The sequence below is a fragment of the Carcharhinus amblyrhynchos genome, chromosome 3 (genome assembly GCF_965287045.1).
Source record: "Carcharhinus amblyrhynchos chromosome 3, sCarAmb.v2.hapA, whole genome shotgun sequence".
Lineage (NCBI taxonomy): Eukaryota > Metazoa > Chordata > Chondrichthyes > Carcharhiniformes > Carcharhinidae > Carcharhinus > Carcharhinus amblyrhynchos.
The window spans coordinates 137,416,750-137,432,560 of NC_137326.1; the positions used below are offsets into that span (position 1 = coordinate 137,416,750).

Sequence of the window (15,811 nt, forward strand, 5' to 3'; positions counted from 1 at the left end):
CTCCTCCCTCCTCCTCCTCCTCCTACCCTCCTCTCCCTCCTCCTGCCTCCTCCCACCCTCTGCCTCCTCCTCATGCTCTCCTCTCCCCTTCTCCCACCCTCCACATTGTCACCACTTCTGGGTAATGAAGTTTCTTGTGAACTTCTTGCTGTATTTATGAGTGATTATCTCATGGCCTTTACTTCTGGTTACACAGCTTCACTGTGTTTATATCAGCAAACCTTATCACTGCCACAGAATCCTCCATCTGGTCACCCCCGCCCCTCCCCCCTCAGCCTTTTCCTCTCAGAGAGGTGAGCCCCGGTCTGTTCAGACTGTCCGATGAGTTCTAATTTCTCAGTTGTAACTTGAATCTTGTGGATCTTGATGATGTGCCATTTTGTTGTCTCCTGAATTCTAAATGTCTTCTCTCCCTTCCCTCAGGATTCATTTAAGTGGATGAGCTACCTGAGCATGTCGGCCATTTTTACCTTTGTAGCCTTCTTTGAGATTGGACCAGGCCCAATCCCCTGGTTTATTGTAGCTGAATTGTTCAGTCAGGGGGCACGTCCAGCTGCTATAACCATCGCAGGATTCTGTAACTGGACCTGTAACTTCATCGTGGGAATGTGCTTCCCTTACATCGCGGTAAGGAGATTTACAAACTGCTTTTGCTCCAAGTGTCATCCTGTAAGGAATAATTCAGACTGTGCCTTTCTTCACAAAGCTGGGGGTCTCCAGTGCGCAGTTTCACGTGTCATTTCTGACACTAAAGGCCACGCTTAAATCTGGCACTTCTAAACACATTAGCCATGATTTTACTAGCCATTCATGTCACGCTCCCACTGCAGCGAACTCGGAGAGTTTCCTCTATAAACAGCCAGCCAAATCTCTGTTCCCTGCAACGCGATGGAACAATCCCGCCAGCGTGAATGATGGTAAGATCCCAGCCAACAACTTTCATTCATTTAGTGCTTTAAACAGAGCAAAAACGTCCCGAAGTGCTTCATTGGGCGGTTACTCAAACTCATCGAAATGAGCCACTTAATCAGCTATTAGGAGAGATGCGCAAAAACTTAGGGCAGGATTTTGCCAACGTTCCCGCCACCAGGATCTCCCAGTCCCACCGATGGCACACCCCCGCTGTGGGTTACCCATCAGTGGGAAATCCCATTGGCAGTGGAGGGACCAGCAGATCCCATCCTCCCGCTGGCAAGGTACATACCGCAGAGGGGGACAGCATAAGAACATAAAAAATAAGGAGATAAGATTAAGGAGTTGGCCATCTAGCCCTTCGAGCCTGCCCCGCCATTCAATAAGATCATGGCTGATCTGAAGTGGCTCAGTTCCACTTTCCCGCTTTCTCCCCATAACCCTTAATCCCCTTGCCTACCAAAAACCTATCCACCCGCGTCTTAAATATATTTACCGAGATAGCCTCTCCCACTTCAACGGGCAGAGAATTCCAGAGATTCACCACCCTTTGAGTGAAGAAGTTCCTCCTCAACTCTGATCTGAACTGCCCCCCCCTTATCTTGAGGCTGTGACCTCTAGTCCTGCTGTCCTTTCTGAGCGGGAAGAATCTCTCTACCTCTACCCTATCCATCCCATTCATCATCTTATACATCTCAATAAGACCCCCCGTCATCCTTCTAAACTCCGAGTACAAGCCCAGTCTATTCAGCCTCTCTTCATAGTTCAACCCCCTCAACTCCGGTATCAGCCTAGTGAACCTCCTCTTCACTCCCTCCAAGGCCAAAATATCTTTGCGCAAGTGCAGCGACCAAAACTGCACACAGTACTCCAGCTGCGGCCTCACCAGTGCCCTATACAGTTGCAGCAAGACCTCCCTACTTTTATATTCAATCCCCCTCGCTATGAAGGCCAGCATCCCATTTGCCTTCCTGACCACCTGCTGCACCTGCAGGCTGGGTTTTTGCGACTCATGCACAAGGACCCCCAGGTCCCTCTGCACCGTAGCATGCTGCAGCTTTTCGCCCTGTAAGTAGTAGCCCTTCCTACTATTATTCCTACCAAAGTGGATAACTTCACATTTGCCAACATTGTATTCCATGTGCCAGGTCCTTGCCCACTCGCTCAGCCTATCTAGATCCCTCTGCAGACTTTGCAGACAGCAAACCCCAATCTTATTCAGAGCAAATCCCATCCTTCGTCAGAGCGAATCTTGCCCTTAGAATGAATCCCTCCCTTAATGGAGCGAATCCCTCCCTTAGTCAGAGACGTACATCTTAAAGGAGAGAAGTGGAAAACCAGTGATGTTTATAGAGGAAATTTTGAGTTTAGGCTCCAGGTAGCATTTGGAAACTTTTCAGTCTGCCTTGTTGGCCGACAAGGGGCATACACGCGGTGGGTTGTGTGAGGGCTGCTCTTGGATGTTGCTTTGAGAGTAGCCTAGTGCTTCACGTTGTTAGTGTACGCTTAAACTGGACCAACCGATGGGCAACACGACAGCTCAGTGACTATCACTATCTGCTGTGCAGATATAGGGACCCGGGTCGGATCTCCGACTTGGGTCGGTGTCTGTGGGAGTTTGCACATTCTCCCCATGATTGTGTGAGCTTTCTCTGGGTGCCCCCACACCCCAAAAACGTGCTCTTAGGCTGATTGGTGTTAACAAATTGTCCCTAAATTAGGCCTCCCTTAATCTGGCGCACATATAATTCTCTAAATTTGCACCCCCTTTATTGTGGAGTCCAAGAGGCGTAGACAAAAGTCGTAGGTAGAAGAAGGATTGGAATGGGGCACTCACTGAGTGTTAAAATGGGCAGCGCGGGCTTGTAGGGCCAAAGGGCCTGTTTCCTGTGCTATGTTGTTCTTTGTTGTTCTTTGTAGCTGAAGATGCTTCTCTTTAAAACCAGGGAAGTGTGAAAGGCTGGATTTCTGAGAAATCTCAGAGGATATGGGACTGGAGGAGGATACGGGGATAGGGAGGGGACAGTCTGTGAAGGGATTAAGAGAAGCAGGTGTGGATTTTAAAATCAAGGTGTTATTTCTGTCGGTTGATGAGTGTAGGGATAATAGGTGAACAGCAACTGGCGTAAAAGCAAAATATTGCAGATGCTGGAATCTGAAACAAAAACTGAAAATGTTGGAAAATCTCAGCAGGTCTGACAGTGTTTGTGGAGAGAGAATAGACCCAACGTTTCAAGTCCGAATCACCACTCATCTGAGTTGGGGTAGTGATGTATATGACTGGAGCAAACAAAGATTGACTTTTATTAAATGGACTGGGTGAAAAGCAAGAACAGTTGAGACCATAATTGCCAAATAAGGGGGTTACATGGTGGCACAGTGGGTTAGCACTGCTGCCTCACAGCGCCAGGGACCCGGGTTCGATTCCTGGCTTGGGTCACTGTCTGTGTGGAGTCTGCACGTTCTCCCTGTGTCTGCGTGGGTTTCCTCCGGATGTTCCGGTTTTCTCCCACATTCAGAAAGACATTGGTTAGGTGCATTGGCCATGCTAAATTCTCCCTCAGTGTACCCGAACAGGAGTGTGGTGTCTAGGGGATTTTCACAGTAACTGCATTGCAGTGTTAATGTAAACTTACTTGTGACACTAATAAACTTTATTTTTAACTTTTAGTGCCATTTTAATCTATCTTGTTGGTTGGATTCTGACACAATCAAACTGAAATGTTTTATAATCCATTGAGGTTTACTCTCCACTCACATCTGTGGAATCCTTTGGTAGATCACATTGTATCAGTTTTCACTGGAAATGTTAGGTGGAAATGAATCCGTAATGCCTTCAGCGGAGATCCCTCATCCTGAATGTGGGAATTCCAGCCTAAAGTAAAATAAAAAGTGAAGTAAAGTTTATTTATTAGTGTCACAAGTAGGCTTACATTAACACTGCAATGAAATCACTGTGAAAATCCCCTAGTCGCCCACACTCCGATGCCTGTTCAGGAACACTGAGGGAGAATTTAGCATGGCCAATGCACCCTAACCAGCATGTCTTTGGAGTGTGGGAGGAAACCGGAGCATCTGGAGGAAACCCACGCAGACACAGGGAAAATGTGCAAACTCCACATGGACAGTGACCCAAGCCAGGAATCGAACCCAGGTCCTTGGAGCTGTGAGGCAGCAGTGCGAAACACCGTGCTGCTGTGCCACCCCACCTTGGTCCATGATGGACAGGTGCAACATGTGTCTGACCTAACTCAACTGGGCAGGAGATTCTGATGAGTGGAAAACTGCATGTGATCGGGTGGAATGAAACCACCCCAATCTCTGTCTCTTGTCTCTCCAGTAAAAAGTCTGACAACACCAGGTTTCAATCCAACCGGACTTTTTACTGTGTTTACCCCAGTCCAATGCCGGCATTTCCACATCTTGTCTCTCCGCCATTACCAATCCATTCAAACCCAATTAAAAACTCCAACATACATTCACCACAGATCAGAAACTATCAACGTCAAGGACTTGTGACATTAGACTTATTTTGTCTGGAGCAGAGAAGGCTGGCAGGAGAATTAAAGGATTGTCACAGGTTATAAAGAGTAAAAAGTCCTCCCTCAAACTGCAGCTTCCATAGTGAGGGTTCATCAACATTCTCTGTATCAGTGTGAGATGCCCGTTAAGATATTTCTTTACACAGGTTGTCGGAGCAAGGAATACTTTGGAATCCTAGAATAATTGTAGCACTGAGGAAGGTCATTGATCCCATCGATCCAGAGCCAACTCCCAGCTCACCCCAACTCCCCGGAAAATATTCCTCCTCAGGTGTCACAGCCAGTGGTTGAAGCAAAAACTATTGTGTCTGCAAAGAAAGTTGAATTAATGTTTGAAACATAAGCGTCAATGGGATGAAAACAGTTTAAGGAAAATGGTTTGGGATTAATACAAGGCAATGGGGAGAGAACGGAGCAGTAGGATTAGTTTCGGATTGACACTGGGCTATGGGGAGAGACCAGGGCAGTGGGATTAGTTTGGGATTGACATTGGGTTATGGGTAGAGAGCGAGGCAGTGGGATTAGTTTTAGTGTTGATACTGTTAGAGAACAATAGTGTTAGAGAAAAAATCGGACCTCTCAGGGACAAAGGAGGGGAATTATGTTTAGAGCCCAAGGGAATGGGGGAGATCCTGAATGAATACTTTGCGTCAGTATTCACAAAGGAGAGAACATAGAACATAGAACATTACAGCGCAGAACAGGCCCTTCGGCCCACGATGTTGCGCCAACCAATTAAGAAAAAAGCAATGACCCTCTAACCTAAACCAATCCCTTTCCATCCATAAATCTATCCACGGACCTCTTAAATGCCCCCAAACTAGGCGCATCTACAACTGCAGCAGGCAGGGCATTCCATTCCCCCACCACCCTCTGGGTAAAGAACCTACCTCTGACATCTGTCCTATAACTACCACCCCTTAATTTAAAGCTATGCCCCCTCGTGCTAGCTTTCTCCATCTGAGGAAAAAGGCTATCACTGTCCACCCTAACTAAACCTCTAATCATCTTGTATGTTTCAATAAGGTCCCCTCTTAGCCGTCTTCTTTCCAACGAAAACAACCCCAAATCCCTCAGTCTCTCCTCATAGGACCTCCCCTCCATACCAGAGGGAATTGTTGTCTGGGAGTGTCTTAGAGGGAGTTGTTGACCCATTGGAGAAACTCTCCATTACAAGGGAGTAAGTGTTAGGTTTTTTAGGGAACATTAAAACTGACAAATCCCCAGGGTCTGATGGCATTTATCCTAGACTGCTCAGGGAGACAAGCGATGAAATTGCTGGGCCTCTGACAGAAACCTTTGTCTCTTCTTTGGATACAGATGAGGTCCCCGTGGATTGGAGGACAGTGAGTGTGGTACCGTTGTTTAAAAAAGGTAGCAGGGATAACCCGGGTAATTATAGGCCAGTGAGCTTGACGTCAGTGGTAGGGAAGTTGTTGGAGAGGATTCTTATAGATAGGATGTATGCACATTTAGAACATAACAATCTCATTAGTGATAGGCAACATGATTTTGTAAAAGGGAAGTCGTGCCATACAAATCTGGTACAATTTTTTGAGGAGGTGACAAAAACGGTTGATGAAGGAAGAGTCGTGGATGTCGTCTATATGGATTTCAGTAAGGCATTTGACAAAGTCCCTCACGGCAGGTTGGTGAAAAAGGTTAAGGCTCATGGGATACAAGGACAGGTGGCTAGATGGGTTGAGAACTGGCTTGGCAACAGGAGACAGAGGGTAGCAGTGGAAGGGTCTTTTTCTAGCTGGAGGTCTGTGACTAGTGGCGTTCCGCAGGGCTCCGTACTATGCCCTCTGCTATTTGTGATATACATAAATGATTTGGAAGGGGGAGTAACCGGTGCGATCAGCAAGTTTGCAGATGACACGAAGATGGCTGGACTTGCTGATAGTGATGAACAGTGTCGGAGAATACAGCAGGATATAGATAGGCTGGTATATTTGGCAGAGAAATGGCAGATGGAATTTAATCCAGATAAATGCGGGGTGATGCATTTTGGTAGGGGGGAGTTATACAATAAATGGTAGGACCATTAAGAATACAGAAATACAGAGGGACCTGGGTGTGCAAGTTCACAAGTCCTTGAAGGTGGCAGCACAGGTGGAGAAGGTGGTGAAGAAGGCATATGCTATGCTTGCCTTTATAAGAAGGGATATAGAGTATAAAAGCTGGCGTCTAATGTTGCAGTTGTATAGAATGTTGGTTAGACCACATTTAGAGTACTGCGTCCAGTTCTGGTTGCCTTACGACTGGAAGGACGTGGATACCCTGGAGAGAGTGCAGAGGAGGTTTACCAGAATGCTGCCTGGTATGGAGGGTCTTAGCTATGAGGAGAGATTGGGCAAATGGGGGTTGTTCTCCCTGGAAAGACGGAGAATGAGGGGAGATCTAATAGAGGTGTATAAAATTATGAAGGGTATAGATTGAGTGAACAGTGGGAAGCTTTTTCCCAGGTCAGATGCGAAAATCACAAGGGGTCACGGGCTCAAAGTGAGAGGGGCGAGGTATAACTCAGATGTTAGAGGGATGTTTTTCACACAGAGGGTTGTGGGTGCTGGAATGCACTGCCAACTAGGGTGGTGGAGGCAGACATGCTAGGGTTGTTTAAGACTTACCTGGATGGGCACATGAGCGGACTGGGGATGGAGGGATACAAAAGAATGTTCTAGTTGAAGATCAAGAGCCACATGACGTTCCTGGGAGTTAATAGATTCCTATCGGCCGTCCAACATACTTTAAGACTCACCTGTCTCTTAAGTTGGAGCTACTGGGGATCTTCCGTTAATGTCTGTATAAGCTGTGTATATTTATTGATGTCTCCTTTACACATCCGCAGGTGATTCGGTCCGCCTTGTTGGCCAACAAGGGGCCTACACACGGTGGGTCGTGCGAGGGCTGCTCTTGGATGTTGCTTCGAGAGTTGCCTAGTGCTTCACGTCTGTTAGTGTGCGCTTAAACTGGACCATCTGACGGGCAACATGACAGCTCAGTGACTATCACTGTTTGCTGTGCAGATACGGGGACCCGGGTCAGATCTCCGACTTGGGTCGGTGTCTGCGGGAGCTTGCACATTCTCCCCGTGCTTGCGTGGGTTTTCTCTGGGTGCTCCCACACCCCAAAAACGTGCTTTTAGGCTGATTGGTGTCAATAAATTTTCCCTAAATTGGATCTCCCTTAATTTGGCGCACATAGAATTCCCTAAATTTTACCCCTTTATTGTGGAGTCCACGAGATGTGGACAAAAGTCGTAGGTAGAAGAAGGACTTGAATAAGGCACTCACTGAGTGTTAAAATGGGCGGTGCGGGCTTGTAGGGCCGAAGGGCCTGTTTCCTGTGCTGTTCTTTGTCTTTGATACTGGGCTATAGGGAGAGAGCGGGGCACTGGGATTAGTTGGAATTGATACAGGGCTATGGGGAGAGAGCGGGGCACTGGGATTAGTTTGGGATTGATACAGGGCTATGGGAAGAATGCGGGGCACTGGGATTAGTTTGGGATTGATACAGGGCTATGGGAAGAATGCGGGGCACTGGGATTAGTTTGGGATTGATACAGGGCTATGGGAAGAATGCGGGGCACTGGGATTAGTTTGGGATTGATACAGGGCTATGGGGAGAGAGCGGGGCACTGGGATTAGTTTGGGGATTGATACAGGGCTATGGGGAGAGAGCGGGGCACTGGGATTAGTTTGAGATTGATACAGGGCTATGGGGAGAGAGCGGGGCACTGGGATTAGTTTGGGATTGATACAGGGCTATGGGAAGAATGCGGGGCACTGGGATTAGTTTGGGATTGATACAGGGCTATGGGAAGAATGCGGGGCACTGGGATTAGTTTGGGATTGATACAGGGCTATGGGAAGAATGCGGGGCACTGGGATTAGTTTGGGATTGATACAGGGCTATGGGAAGAATGCGGGGCACTGGGATTAGTTTGGGATTGATACAGGGCTATGGGAAGAATGCGGGGCACTGGGATTAGTTTGGGATTGATACAGGGCTATGGGAAGAATGCGGGGCACTGGGATTAGTTTAGGATTGATATAGCGCTTTGCAGAGTGAGTGGGACAATGGGATTAGTAGTAATTACTCCAGCAAAGAGCTAGCATAAACATAAGATGAATGGCCTGTTTTGTGTTGGGAATTTCTGTTAGTCTGTCACAGAAATACTAAATTGGAATTGTGTTTGACTTGATGTGATTGACTGCCCCCTCTTTTTAAGACTTTCTTTGAACATTCTCTCCACAGGAATTGTGTGGCCCTTACGTGTTTGTCATTTTTGCTGGGCTTCTCTTTAGTTTCACCTTGTTCACGTACTTCAAGGTGCCCGAGACAAAAGGCAAGACGTTTGAACAGATTGTGCAAGGATTCCGACGCAAGAAATCCTCATCACGGCCCCCGAAAGCGTCTGCTACTGAACTTGAATATTTGGGTAACTCAGAGGCCTAACTGGGTGGATGAGAGGAAAGACGGGATGCTGAGCCTTGCTGCTGTGCAAGTTGAGATGAAAGTATTCAAGCTAAGACTGGAACAGGAACTATGTGTAACGAGGTGCCTATAGAGAGACGCGCATTGTTGGAAAATTGCTTTCTTTCTCTCGTCACTGTTACGGGGATACGAAATGATCCGCAATGCATGCTGATATTGTTCAAAGAACAGCTAAGTGAAAGCACACTGCGAAACAGATTTCCCAGTGTGGACTGGATCCCACTGTAAACTGGATCCCAGTGTGGACTGGATCCCAGTGTAAACCGGATCCTAGTGTGGACTGGATCCCAGTGTAAACCGGATCCTAGCGTGGACTGGATCCCAGTGTAAACTAGATCCCAGTGTGGACTGGATCCCAGTGTAAACTAGATCCCAGTGTGGACTGGATCCCAGTGTAAACTGGATCCTAGTGTGGGCTGGATCCCAGTGTAAACTGGATCCTAGTGTGGGCTGGATCCCAGTGTAAACTAGATCCCAGTGTGGACTGGATCCCAGTGTAAACCGGATCCTAGTGTGGGCTGGATCTCAGTGTAAACTCGATTCTAGTGTGGGCTGGATCCCAGTGTAAACTGGATCCCAGTGTGGACTGGATCCCAGAGTAAACCGGATCCTAGTGTGGGCTGGATCTCAGTGTAAACTGGATCCTAGTGTGGGCTGGATCCCCATGTAAACTGGATCCTAGTGTGGACTGGATCCCAGTGTAAACTGGATCCTAGTATGGGCTGGATCCCAGTGTAAACTGGATCCTAGTGTGGACTGGATCCTGGTATCGGCTAAATCTCAGTGTGGAGAGGATCTCAATGTGGGCAGGGTCCCAATGTGGTCTGGGTTACCTTTCCATTCCATCCTAACCTGGCCCAGGGAGAGAAGGTTGAGGCGATCTTGCCACCCATCCATGGTTGCTCTGGCGTCTGGAAGAATTAAAGAAGATTAAGCACACCACTGCCAATTGTCTGGCAGGATCATGGTCAATTCCTTTTTCTCCGTTTTCCTTGAACACTTTCACTTAAAAGCACTGGACACGGCAAAGTTGAGACTAATCCAATCAGTCATCAAATCACCAATGAAAAGCGGAGATGATATTCATGGTGATTTTGAGCCACAGTTGAGAGATTACTCTGTGTGGAATTAACGGATGAATACTTGTGTGAATTACGTTAATTAGCCCATTGGACTAAAGGAAAGATTAACCCCTTTACATTGACTGGGTCAATGATACTGTTAGGAAGAAGGAATCATTCCATTTACACCAATAAGGTCTTTGGGTGTGGAACGTGGGGAAGGGGACTGCAACCAGCAGGCTGCCTGATAGTCCTACAGTAATTTCAGTACAATGGCTAACGCTGGCATGGTGTATAACAGGCACCCACTGCCACCCAAATTGGGATCCCCCTCCTGGCCCAAACTGAATTTCATTCCTGTCTGTGCATCATTACCAAATCATTTCAAAGCCAATGTTATCTACCCAACAGTATTGCTGTAAAATTGTATCTGTAGTTAACATTAGCATGGATTTTGTATGTTTTAATGGTGCCATCATTACCCCGTGAAACTGACACCCGCCATTTGCACAGGCACAAAGGTGAAGATGTAAAAAATTGCTCTCAGTGATTGTCTGTGCCTCTGTGTGATGCACTCCTGTGGATGGTTATCTTTAGAAATCACTGAATTAATGAAAACTGCACTTTTAAAATCTGTAATCTTGATGTTATTAACCTACAAAGAAATTTCACCTTGCTAATAACTTTTTAGCAAGGCTAAAAGTCACAACTACTGCTGAACAACCTAGAACACTAGTGTCACATTTATGGTAAGAATTCCATAGCTCTTAATATAATATTTTAATATATTTTAATATGATATTCTAATATAATATTTTAATATATTTTAATATAATATTCTAATATATTTTACATAGAAGGATACTGGTGAATTTAACTTCCTGATTTGCTGTCTGTGAGAATATTTCAATGTAATTGGTTCCTTGCCATTGGTTGATAACATCACTTTTGCTGGCTGCCTGGCGACCCCCTGGGCTTGGTGCCAAATTCAAGTAAATATTGGGAAAGTGGGAAGCCCATGCCAGCGATATTGCTGGATCCGTGTGAGCATCTTTGCTTCACTGTTGACTGCCAAGCGTAGGTCGTTTAAAGCAATGTGAACTGCTTCCACCTGCCTCTCAGCTGAGATCATTCCGCTGCTGCTTTCATGGTCTGAACTGGAGTTAATGGAACGGTGCAAGTGGCAGGAGGAGATCATAGGTGGAGAACACTACTGTGATATTTCTGAATTAAATAAACCGCCGCTATTTGTTAATTTATTTGAATACTTTTTTTTGACTGACAGCTGAAAACACTGCAGATTGGGATTTTGACAGAATTTTCACTCAAAGGACATCCTGGGGTTCTTGGAAGCAATCAAAAGAGGCATAGGCTGATACTGTCCTCTGGACTTGTGTCAATCGCCAGTCCAGAATCCATTGCTCGTCATTGCTCCCATCCAATTTTTTGCCATTTTGGGATGTTTAGGGTTAATTAGTCCCAAAGGCTACACCTAGATCATTGAATCCCTACAGTGCAGAAAGAGGCCCTTCGGCCCATCGAGTCTGGACTGAACACAATCCCACCCAGGCCCTACCCCCATATCCCTACATATTATACCCACTAATCCTTCTAACCTAAGCATCCCTGGACACTAAGGGGCAATTTCTTAACATGGCCAATCAACCTAACCCGCACATCTTTGGACTGTGGGAGGAAACCGGAGCACCTGGAGGAAACCCACACAGACACGAGGGGAATGTGCAAACTCTACACAGACAGTGACCCGAACTGGGAATCGAACCCAGGACCCTGGAGCTGTTGAAGCAGCAGTGCTAACCACTGTGCCACTGTACCACCCTGTAGGAAGCGTGGCATGGAATTGGGTTGGGTAGGGCATGGCAAGATGAAGAGTTAGCTCTGGGTTCCTGGACCCCTGTGATGAGGAGGCAGCATTGTGGAATTAAATGTTATTGCGTGTGAACAATTCATAGAAGCCAATCCACGGAGGAACATATTGCTGATGCCTGCCTCTCCATCAATGTCATCTGCTAAGCAGAGATATGTATTATACAAGGAAGGGTTGAAATCCTGTAAAACTGTCAAGTATTTTTTAAAGACCAATGAATAATTAAAAAAAACTAAATTGTTAATATTATCATGAAATCAATTTTGTCCCTGTGTGTTTTGTAAGCTAGCATCTGTAGAGGTTGTAACATACCTGATATTCCAATACTTGTTATATTTGATACTGGGACCTTCTTGGAGTCTTTTCACCAGTGAGATAGTTCAATGTTCAAGGGTCTAAATTAAAAGCAGAATACAAAGAGTATGAAATAAAAACAGAAATTGCTGGAAATGCTCAGCAGGTCGTGGAGAGACATTCAGAGTTAACGTTTCGAGATCAGTCTGATTCTTCTTAGGCACTGGAGAGAGGTAGAAATGTGATGGGTTTTGTTCTGTTGGGAAAGGAGAGAAGGGCAGATAGAGCAGAATAGAAGGTCAGGGATAAATCAGAGGGCAGGAGAAATTCAGTGACTCAATGGGCCAGATGATGCCTTTCTGTACAGTAGGGATTCTATGACTCTATTAGGTGCTGCCAGACCTGCTGAACTTCTCCAGGACTTTACATTTTTATTGCAGTTCAAGGATCAGTCAGTTTTAGTAAGAGAGTGAGTCAGGCATAAGAGAAGAAGCTCCATACGGCTAAAGTAATGCTGTTAGCTATGAGGATGTGTGTTGATAGGCTATAGGTTGTGAGAGCAGTGTAGATGAATTGAAAAATCAGCAATTACGGACCATTGGGAGCAAAGGAAACACTTTGAAGCAGTGATGTGCTTGACACAGTTGAAAAGCTGGAATTGTGCTCTTTAGTCAATGCTGGAGTGCAGACTTGGGAATTCAGGGGAACCTCGGCTCATAGTCAAACCCTTGAAAATAAGCAGCTGTTGAGGCAGACAGCGTTTTAATGAGATTGTGCATCTCACAGTGGATAATGATGTCTGGGTGGGTAGCTGATAAATACATGCGATCTGCTTCGGTGGCATCTGCTATTCATTATGCAGTGTGATGTGTTTGACCACGGGGTTTGTCTGTTAATTAATATTTTCCTCATGTTAGTTCTGATTGCTTTGAGTATAGGATAGATATTGTGAAGTATTTTGCTTTTCGGACGTTGTGTTGTAAAATCTATTTTGTTTGTTCAAAACCCGTGGAATCTAGTGGCTTTATTCGCTTAGTAAGTACCTGGGACCTCATAAGAACATAAGAACATAAGAAATAGGAGCAGGAGTAGGCCATCTGGCCCTTCGAGCCTGCCCCGCCATTCAATAAGATCATGGCTGATCTGTCGTGGCTCAGTTCCACATTCCCGCCCTCCCCCCATAACCCTTAATCCCCTCTCTTATCAAAAACCTATCAACCCGCGTCTTAAATATATTTAGCGAGGCAGCCTCCACCACTTCAATGGGCAGAGAATTCCAGAGATTCACCACCCTTTGAGTGAAGAAGTTCCTCCTCAACTCCGTTCTAAACCGCCCCCTTTATCTTGAGGCTGTGCCCTCTAGTCCTACTGTCCTTTCTGAGCGGGAAGAGCTCAGTAGGATCTTAAACTCTATCTTCTTTAAACAAAAGGTTACTGGTCTCTAAGTGGATCGTATCACAAATCTGGGGTCTGCTTCAGGATCACAATATGTTAAACAGCCAATCACTGGGATGTCCTTCAAGACCTTTTTCATATTGTGACATTTAAGAAAGAGACATGGGAGAGGCAATGGGAAGGACATTGCCTATCATGGAAAGATGGTTAGATTCTGCCTTGCCTGTCGTTGCCTGGCACTTACGTGGTGTGAATGTTACTCGCTACTTCGCAGCCCAATCTTGAATATTGTCCAGATCTTACTGTGAGTGGGTGTGGGCTGCTTCAACGTCCGAGGAATTGTGAATGGTGCTGAGCATTGTGCAATCATCAGTGAACATCCCCTTATGATGGAGGGAAGGTCACTGGTGAAGCAGCTGAAAATGGTTGGGTCTAGGACACTACCCTGAAGGACACCTTCAGCGATGTCCTGGAGCTGAGATGCTTGACCTCCAACCACCACAAGCATCTTCATATAATCTAAACAAGAGTAACTTAGTTGTGGTGACAGGGGTCCCACCTACCAGTTGGTGAAGCAGTGGGGACCCCACGTCATCTTTTAACAGGATATCTGGCGTAATTACCTGGTGTCCAGGCACATACCTGGATGGCATGGGATTAATTCCCTAGCAGGGAGGAAATCCCATCCCCTGAGAGCTAACAGCTAATCAGTGTTCGGCAACACCAATGCTGGAGAAGGCCACTGCTGATAACAGACTAAGGCCTTCACCAAGGGTGACTGCTGGACCCCTGGATGGGTGAGTTGTTGGGGAATACAAGGTAGAGACCGCCATTGATAGAGGTGTAAGGGCGCTGGATGCATGGATACAGAGTTGTTTACAATGCCCACCACTCCTCTCCCCCCTCCCTACCTTGATCAGGCACTGAGCCTGTGCACCGACCATGCCCAATGTTTACCAATCCCAAAGGGGCTTCAATTCTCTGATACTGCCTCTTAATCAACGTGGAAGAAAAATGAGCCAAATCATCAGATTCTTTGTGGTCTCATTAATCTTTTGGACATAATAATTGATTGTCTTTTATTTGTCTTCAAATGCCCTGGCTCTAAAAGAAGCAATTATTAGCCGGACTAGTTAAAAAATGATAGAAATCTCAAAGTTCAAATCAACATAATCTCAAAAAATTCTGCTCATTGAGGCAAAGTCCGTCACTGGTGCAGAGTCAATTAACCATTCCCACATTTTCTACATAGTCTGACAGAGTTTGCCCGGGTGACACGGGCAAGTCTTATTTAATCCCTGAGCCACCATGGGATCCTGGTGGGATAATGGTATTTAAATGCTTCATTAACAAGCTTAATTGCCATCGCACGACAGCAGGTTACTTCTCCTTATCAGGCAATCCCCGTTCACGCAGCACGGGACAGTTTTTCCATCACTGGGAATCAGACGCGTGGAATCCCATGTAATTCCCTATAACCATCAGCCAGCTGCTCCGCTCCAGCAGACCTAGTAAATTCCACCCAGTGGCCGGAATTATCCGGCCATTCAATAACAGGGAATTGGGCGCTTAGCCAAGCCTCCGTTCACCGCGGCAGGACCAGCTGCTGATGGGGTTGGAGAATCCAACCCAGTGACTTTAACTAGTGAAGAGTTTACTCGCTGATTCTCATTGGCTTCGATTTTATCCTCAAAGGGACATCTCTATCTAATTTGGAAACTATTTCTCGGAGTTATCTATCATCCACAAACATTGGTCAGGTCGAAAATGTGGAAATGTTCAACTGACCCTTTATTAGTCGTGGACTTTGTCTTCAACGGGGAGAATGTTTTAGACTATATAGAGCTGAACTTTCAGCCTCCTATCACTTTTTAACTAACCTGCCTAATAATTGCTTCTATTAAGAGCCAAAGGTGTTCAATCATTTGAGGGCAAATAAACCACAATCAATTATTATATCCATAAAGGTTAGTGAGACAGGTGAATAATTGACTCATCGCTGCCAAGAATCTGATGATTTGGCTCATTTTTCTTCCATGTTGATTAAGTGGACTTGCCGAGGGTCGTTCCTGGTAAAGAACAAAGAACAACACATCATGGGAAACAGGCCCTTCGGCCCAACGAGCCCACGCCGCCATTTCAACATTGTGAGTTCCCTCTCCACCCATGACCCTTGGCTATGCTTACGGCACTCCACATTGGAAACCAGACTGAGGGGA

At 46.1% G+C, this 15,811-nt stretch overlaps 1 protein-coding gene across 1 annotated transcript; it reads left to right on the plus strand.

Annotated features, from left to right (window-relative positions):
* Positions 1-344: 344 nt before the first annotated feature.
* LOC145341171 (solute carrier family 2, facilitated glucose transporter member 2-like) lies at positions 345-12,160 on the plus strand. Its single transcript, XM_080186091.1, has 2 exons — positions 345-627; positions 8,715-12,160. The coding sequence occupies exons 1-2, from the start codon at positions 439-441 to the stop codon at positions 8,913-8,915; spliced, it is 390 nt and encodes a 129-aa protein (XP_080042217.1). The 5' UTR covers positions 345-438; the 3' UTR covers positions 8,916-12,160.
* The last annotated feature ends 3,651 nt before the right edge of the window (positions 12,161-15,811 follow it).